This window comes from Pempheris klunzingeri, chromosome 15 (assembly GCF_042242105.1).
Source record: "Pempheris klunzingeri isolate RE-2024b chromosome 15, fPemKlu1.hap1, whole genome shotgun sequence".
NCBI lineage: Eukaryota > Metazoa > Chordata > Actinopteri > Acropomatiformes > Pempheridae > Pempheris > Pempheris klunzingeri.
The window spans coordinates 4,050,424-4,058,644 of record NC_092026.1 but is presented as its reverse complement, the minus strand read 5'-3'; the positions used below and the strand labels follow the sequence as shown (position 1 = coordinate 4,058,644).

Genomic DNA, 8,221 nt, shown 5'->3' with positions numbered 1-8,221 from the left:
TAACACAGCAAGCCAGAGGCACATATATTTCAAGAGCAGCAAAGTGTTTATTAGGGGTTTACAATGACACTACAGTCAAGTACTCGCATGTTAAGCAAAATGAAAACATACAATATGATGGGAAAGTGATTCATCATCGTGGTAAAACACACGTGAACTACCATAACTCATTATAACTATCTCTCTTGTGTCAGAGTTTAAACCACAAATGTTAATTCATCGATCATATTATACAAAGATTTTAGCTTATAGTGTTTTGACCTTGTCTTAACATTGGAAATGATAGTATCAGCATGTGTGGACAACAATCCTTCACAGTAACATGGTCAGAAATATGTTTTTCCTCTGAAAGAGAGAATTAAACCAGAATGAATGAGTTCAGTGATCACAGCAATTGTTGCAGACTAAAAACAAGAAGCACCACTGTAGTTGTTTGCGTGCATTATCCCCTACATGAATTGGCCCCTGACACTAAACCTATGAGCTGTGTCTCTTTATTCTGTATTTGAAGGAATATAAAGCGTTGTACTTTTAATTTCTACTGTTGCATGTTTTACAAAAGTACATTCAACTCATTTTGTTCTGGGAAGATAGCAACTATCTGTTAGTTTTTGCATAACAAACAATCTTACATAAAAAATACAGAAACATGACTGTGCTAGCAGATTCAGTCTTGGTAAACAGTTGTTAAATAGCTAGGATTTGTCCTTCCTGGACATAATAATACAGTAAAATCCAAACTGTAATGCATAGAATTCAGACTAAAATATGAGAACGAGTCAATTTCTTGCAGTGAACTGACTTACAGTCCCAAATATTTGACATTTGACAAACGATAAAGTATATCGTTTGTCAGAGGAAAGTCCCAAACAAAGTATAATTAGATTTAAAAGCACCAGGGGTGTTTTTTTTTTTTGTAGAATGAATTCAACAAGAGCAGACAACTCATTTTCAAAATAAAATTGGCTTAAGGGAAAACAAAATGTTAATACAACTAAATACTGTGACTAGGGTAAAGGCAAGAGTTTGTGTGAATGGGATTCTACACATTAATATTACTATTAAAAAAATCTGTCCTCACCAAGTAAATCAAAGAATTTGAGAAGTCAACAGAATAACATTTCCACTTTTGGTGCTTTGTTTCAATCCTTCTCTCTTACAGTACATCTGTTAATAATTTATAATAATGCTACATAGAACAGAGGGACAGGCTTTCAAACCTATAATACCTCTACCATCACATCAAACCTGCTAAAATCATACCATTGGTACATACTAGGAACTACAGCAAACTCCCTAAAAGTAAACCTACAGTCGCACTGAGCCTCTAACATTCTCACTCTCACACGGTTCCTCTTAATCTACCGAAAGTTTGCTATAAATTAGTGGAATTTATTGTTGAATGGGTTAGTGTCTCACCAAGAACCATCACAGCCCTAAACAGCCTGTTTGCACTCCCACTCTTAACAGCATGATATGCAATGACATATCATGTCCCATCACATCCTTTTCAAATTTCAGAGAAAAAAATATATGCACAAAACATTTCCAGAGAGTTGTCCAGCCCGCTGGACACTTTGTCAGTTGACTTGTAAGCGACGTAATACAAAAAAAAGAGAAACTGGAATTGTAAATGTCAACATCTTTTGGATTAGTGCTGTTTTAGGGCACTCTACATGCTAAGTGAGCCTCGTTGGTCCACTTTGTGCCTTCTGTTTTGTACTCTAACGACATGGTTCAGAGACAGTCTCAACCCTTCATCAGATCAGGTCCTGGGCTAGGTTACGAATGACGCTCAAAGCTCCGAGGTCGAAGCCGCAGATGCTGAATAAACCCCTGTCTTCTGTGTCTGCAATGGCGTGTCCAATGGAAGTCAGCCCACACATCACCAACTTGGAATTAGCTCTGAATGTCTGTTGAGAAAATACACAAACATTTTCTAGTTGATTGCTTGTTTGCTCATATGTTCTTAAACACTGGCCCTCAGACAATATTTAAAAAAAAAAAAAAAAAAACCCACAAAGAACCAGAGTTTGTACACATTTTCCATTTTGAAATTCCACACTTTAACACATTCAAATATCCAGACTTCTCTGTAGTGTGTATGGCTTTGTTTATTCACTGCGTCCATTGAAAAGATACTGTCACATTTTCTTCAACTACTTTGGTCGTGGATGCCTGGATACAGTTATCAGACACTGGGGGCAGAGCCGTGAAGCTCGCTCTGGCCTGTGGTAAACGCCACGAAAGACACTCTGCTTGGATCGTCAATGTATTATTAGAAATTCAGAATTTTATATTTTAGAAAACAGGAGAGCTGGAATAGTCTGGAAACACTAATATTTTTCCATTCACTCTTATCCAGATCTGGAAAGGATTAAAATCTAATTCCACACTGTGTAAGAATCCTGAATGATGCTCATTTCTGACATTAATTGTGTGTATTGGCCAAATGCCATGCAGTTCTGGAAATATAGCACAGAGATCAGCTTTAATACTAAACATCCCATCAACATCCCATCCATCCATCTAAATCCCATTTGACTGATTAAGTTTGTGCCCATCAACATGCTAATAATTCTATTTGGTATTTGTGCCCATTTACCACAACAATCTTTATCACAGGGGACATTATTCAATCAAATCCCCTCCCCAAGCAGACATGAATGAATAAACATACTTGTCTGTGCTTCTTCAGAGACTCCACTGGGCTGGCAGTAAACGTCCACAACGGGTTGTTGGTCAGAATGATGAACACATCTGCTGCTTTCCCATTTTCTGTGGCCCATGTGATGGGAAGGGTGCAGTCTGTGCTCCCACCCGGGATCTGGAACAGAAAGGTTTCAAGAGCAAGATATGCTCAGTGAAGGCAACATGAGCGTTTTCAGACAATGTGCTGTAATTATTTTCTAGGGCTGCACTGATTTACCAGCTGATATTTGCCTTGTTGACTGCCACAGTGGCGAATAAGATGACGTTCACCAGTAGCAGTGGCTGATATTTGTTGCGTCTCATCTAATTTGTGCTGGCTAAATGGCTAAATGGCTAAATGCTAAATGCTGTGCTGGTTATTTGCAGTTGGACTGGCTAACAGCTCGCATACCCAGCTGATGATATGATACGAAGTGTAATAAAATGTGAGCCGTGTGTGAGTATTACACTGTCTCTGAGAATTATTAAGACTTTCATGCCAATAAAGCCATTTGAAATGAAGAAAGAGGGAGAGAGAGATACAATAATTAATAATTAGAGGATATAGACATAGGACATGCTTTATATAGGGTATATATAATCAATCATTTCAGTGTGATATTAATGTTCATGTTATTGGACAAACTAGATTTTTTCCTCCAAATAAAGCCAACTGAATTGAACTGAAAACTGACAGAGAGGAAGAGACATGTAACGTAGGTCCGTTTTAGTCAACACAGCTGTCTCATGAATTGGCCTCGTGCTCTAAAGCAGACAAACACACACACGGACACACACTATCACACAGAAACGCTGACCTCCCTCGCTGTGCTCATCGAGGCCAGGCGGCCGGGTGCTCATGGGCGTGAAGCGACAAGCCAGGGGGTTCAGATTGCCTCAGTTCGTGGCAACAGGATAGAGCTAGCAGTTTATACCATCACCCCACGGGAGAATCTCTGCCTCCCCTCTTCCCCCCATTGTCAGTTCCCACTATGTTTTTCCAGGTACTTTCATGTTTCAGACGACAGGAATAATAATTCAGCGGTCAGAGTTTCCGTGACTCTGTCCACGCAGAGCCCCTGAACCCCTCTCCTCATGCACACACACACTTTCAAAACTCCAAATAGGATCTACGCAAATGACCTATTATGGATTCAAACTGTGGATTTCGCTGAATTTGCACCCCGTGTCCCAGTGACATTTCGAGAAGACATACGAGCAAACATTTTTCAATATCAAACGGCATCACACATTTGAAAGATTTTCTTTGTAGATTTTCTTTGTCCCCCCGGCACAAAAGGGGGATCACCAACAACAAAAGCACATTAGTGTCAGCATCAGATAACAGCCAAACTGTTATTTTAAACATCGGTATCTGCCCCGAGTTTCCCATTCGGTGCACCACTATTAGTTTCTTATTCTTTGACGCTGTGACATGCCTTACCTTAACTAGTTCAGCTGTTGCTTGTGCGAGAGTCATGTCAGCAGAGAGGGAGCATGGAACCAAAGTTCCTTCAGAGTAGGCCACCACATGTGTGTCTGCTTCTGTCCTGGTGAAAATCTGTGCCGGATAAAAAAAAAAGGTCAAAAGGAAAGCGTGACGTTGCCATGACAAAAAACACATTTGATGTGCACACAGTGCTGCAGAACAATCCTGCACCCTCTGCAAATGTTAAGAGTCATCACTGTGATGGCACGCTTTTAGCTAATTACCCTTGAGAGGCCCTGTGGACTAAGATAATTGTAACGCGGAAGGAATTTCGCTGGAATCTGCAGCATGTATCAACAGACCAATTCCTTGACCCAGGCTTCCTGCAAAGATGGGGCGGCACGAGCCCTGATTACAGATGCAGCTGTTCTCACATGCTGTGTAGCTATCTACTAGCTAGCTCTGATATTGTCTCACCATGGCAATAGCTGCGGCAGCGACAGCGGTGCTGATCGACGTCCCTGGGACGATGCTGCTCAGCGATGTGCTCACATCCACTGCCACTACGAAGGATTTACCCACAGGCTCCACATTCTGAGGACACAGTTGCAACAGTAACAGAGGTTAAGGGTTTGCAAACACTATTGGTTGCTGTCCTCTTTGAAGCTTTGCCAGGGGGCTTTGAAAATAACAATAACCTACCACAAAACTCTTGTAAAAAGCACAGTCCATTGCTTTGAGGATGCTGCTGTCTGGGTCCCACTTTGTTTTACCCTGATAGCCCTGGCCTCTTTTGTAGTTTTCAGAAGTCATGAGGATGCTTAAAGGGTGGATCTTTGCCTGGAGATGCCGAGACAGACGGTAAATACCGGCTCAGGTTAAAATGAAAAACACACCCGTAAGCTAATTAGGAAGATCTATGAGTCCTACCTTCTTCAGCGCCGTCTCACTCTGGATTCTGTCACATACGGCTTGTGTTTCTGAACTTTCTGGTTCAAGAACTTTGTTTGACGTCATCTTACCCAAGATCCTTAGCAGTGACTGGAGAGGCATTTCTTTCAACAAAGCCCTCCACACCTCCAGAAGAAAAACAAGCAAATATCCCCGCATCAGATCATTGATTACTATTCACTGCCATTATACAGCGTCACTGGTGTCCAATGACAAAAAAAGCTCAGACATCAGCGATGATTTAAACACAACATACAGAGCGCTCACCTGTTTGGACTTCAGGTGGTCTGTCAGCAGCTGTTCCCTCTCTAGTTTATGCTCCTCTATTAAATTGATGACCTCCGTTTCATCACAACTGTGCTTGACCTTCTCCACCACTTCAAGATACGAGAGCACTCTGACAACCTCTTCCGGGTTCTCTTTGTCCGAGTAAGCAACCTGGACCTCTTTCCATCCTTTTGTTACATATTTGCTGATCAAGGAAATTGCTGAAAACACAAAAAAGGCCGACCATTAGAGTTTTGAGCAAGTTCTTCATCCAAGTCACGACACAGGGTTAAACTGTACACATTATATATTGTTAGTCAGGACAGGTTTACAAATGTTCAGGGTCGGGTCAGATATAGCAGATTAGTAAAGTGACACGGTAAAGTGAATAAGAAGCTGATAAAAAAAATAAAAAGTCTTAAGGCTTTGTAGCATTTTCAACACTTTGAAACCAAACACAGATCCCTGTCACACTAACAGCTAACTGGTATTTAACTTATAGACTTTCCACGACTGTAGCTGATCCAGTAGTAACAAACACTGTATGTAATATAATAGGTTTCTGAAAATATGACAGTAAATTGGTAGTCATGAGAAAGGCATCTCCTCCAATGAAGTCAAAACAGTGACCCAAATAAACACTGAACTTAATTAGCATCTCTAAAACTGAAAAGAAAGGTGTCTCATGACCTTCATGAGATATCTGGCGGAGATACTGTGATGTGACAGAGAGGATATTTTGGACCATCCCCTGTAAATAGCCGTGGATAATGTCTGTGCAAACTCACCCTCATTAGCTGGTTTGGTGTGAGAGAGCCTGAGGAGATCCTGGTGTGACCATCCCTCTCTCTGTTTACATTTGGTCACCGCCGCAGCCAGACTCATGGCATCTTGCTCATTGTACCAGTCAGACACTGCTTTCCTCAGGGCACGTCCCCAAATCCCACATTTCATTCCCTCTTTCAAGTCCTTCTTGTTCTGGATGAAAGAAAACAGGTGGGCAGGGTCCCGACAGACTTCCTTCAGGGCTTTGAACGCCGCCTGTCTGGTCTTCAGCTCTGAGTGCTGGGAGCACCAAGCCAAGGCAAACAAGGAGGGGTCGAGACGGACAGCGCGCCCATCCTGGCTGAACCTCCTTATCTCCTCCACCACCTCGGCACCTCGGCCCTCCTGCAGCAGGGAGAGCAGGGCTCCGGCGTTCTCCGTGCTCACATGGCCCTCCTCTCTGGCCGTGTATAGGTCTCCCTCCGAGCCGTAGCACAGGAAGCGGCACAGTCTGGCCTTGTCGCTGACCTCCCATTGACAGCCAGCACCTGTTGAGTTCAGGGTGTGATTGCTCGATGGAGATGTCGTAGCACTTCCCGATGGCTCCATTGTCACACTAGAGAAGGCCTGAAACAGAAAGTGGCTGACTTTTACAATCAGTGCTTACAGTGACCTATTAACACTTACTGAAATAACCCCCTTTTTAAACTTTGCCACATTCATGATTCATGATGCTGGACTTCTTAAAGTTACCAAATAGCCACAACAAGTTTGAGCTCCAGTAAACTGCAGTGGAGATCAGTGGCCAAGCAGAGAGCGTCCGTGAACACAACATGAAGATGACTTTACTTATTCTCTGCCTCAGTGCGCCGACAGAAATAACTTAAAGCCGATTACAGGACATGATGATACTCACAGACTGATGATGCACGACACACTGAGCTGTTATCAGAGTCTGGACTAAACACGGTGGTAAAAGTTAGCTGCTAACTAGCTACTCAACCGTCAATAAACTAACGTTACCAGCTCAGGGTCGCTAACTTAGTTAAGCTAGCAAAGAGGGGGCAGTCGAAGTTAGTTAGCCAGCTGCTTTAGCCGATTTAAATTAATGATAAACAGGTAAAAAAAAAACATCCAACCTTCTCTTAATTTTCTCAGCAGCTGCTGCAGAGTAATGTTCACCATCCGGACCACAAACTACAGTCCCACATCAGAGCTTTTTTTCCGAGCCGGACACCGGGGAGCCTCCCGGCTAGGCGGCTTGGTGCAGCTCGCCTGGGATGTTTGGCAGTTAGCAGCTCGGCTAACCGAGACCCAACCGAGCGGGGATTCATTAATCATTACCGGAGCGGGTCGATAGTTACAGAGACAGATAACAACACAGGAACTTACCACAGTATGCCTGCACGGAGCTCAAGTTTTTGATGAGGCTGGATGCGAAGAGGCCTCCCCTCTCTGACCGTCAGTGAGCTAACCAGGGGCGGGGCCGCAGTGGATGATGGGATACAGAGTACCATCACCATCACTGGCCACACACACACACACACACACACACACACACACACACACACACACACACACACCTAAACATCTGTCTCCCTCACTGACATGAACACCACAATATGTCTACTGCCAGATTTTATTAGTATTTGCCATCTCTGTCTCCAGTGGCCTTGGTGTTTGCTTTTGACCCCCCACTTCACTGATCATCATCATCATCACCATCATCATCACCATCATCATCATCATCATCCTGTGGTGGTCACAGGCAGGCCTAGTTGTACATTTAGCCCAGATATATCCTCTCTCCCCTTGCTGCTACATCCGTCTACTCCACCGTCATCTCTCCATCCTTCATCTCACTGTCTCTTCCCTCGTCACCTGCTCCGACTCTTGATGCTGCAAGTTTGTTTTTTTTTTAGCCAATATCTCCATAATCAATGCAGAAATGAATGTAGAAATCACCGAATCAATGTGGAAATGCCACGGGTAGGCTGCAGAACATGGAAGGAATTACAGAGAGGACGTGATGGCTCATTGCTCAGTATGAAGACTGTTTGTGCTCTGACAACATTCACTACTTATGACTTCAGTAGCCAGCAAATGTAAACGAAATTT

The 8,221-nt window shown here is 43.1% G+C and overlaps 1 protein-coding gene across 1 annotated transcript; it reads right to left on the bottom strand.

Annotated features, from left to right (window-relative positions):
* Window positions 1-45: 45 nt before the first annotated feature.
* On the bottom strand, window positions 46-7,563 carry ro60 (Ro60, Y RNA binding protein). The gene is made up of 9 exons (XM_070844759.1): window positions 7,496-7,563; window positions 6,127-6,730; window positions 5,339-5,559; window positions 5,051-5,197; window positions 4,823-4,960; window positions 4,598-4,714; window positions 4,136-4,252; window positions 2,681-2,827; window positions 46-1,913 (listed from the first exon to the last, which is right to left on the bottom strand). Exons 2-9 carry the CDS (start codon window positions 6,710-6,712, stop codon window positions 1,761-1,763), a joined length of 1,626 nt encoding a protein of 541 aa, XP_070700860.1. The 5' UTR covers window positions 6,713-6,730; window positions 7,496-7,563; the 3' UTR covers window positions 46-1,760.
* Between the last annotated feature and the right edge of the window lie 658 nt (window positions 7,564-8,221).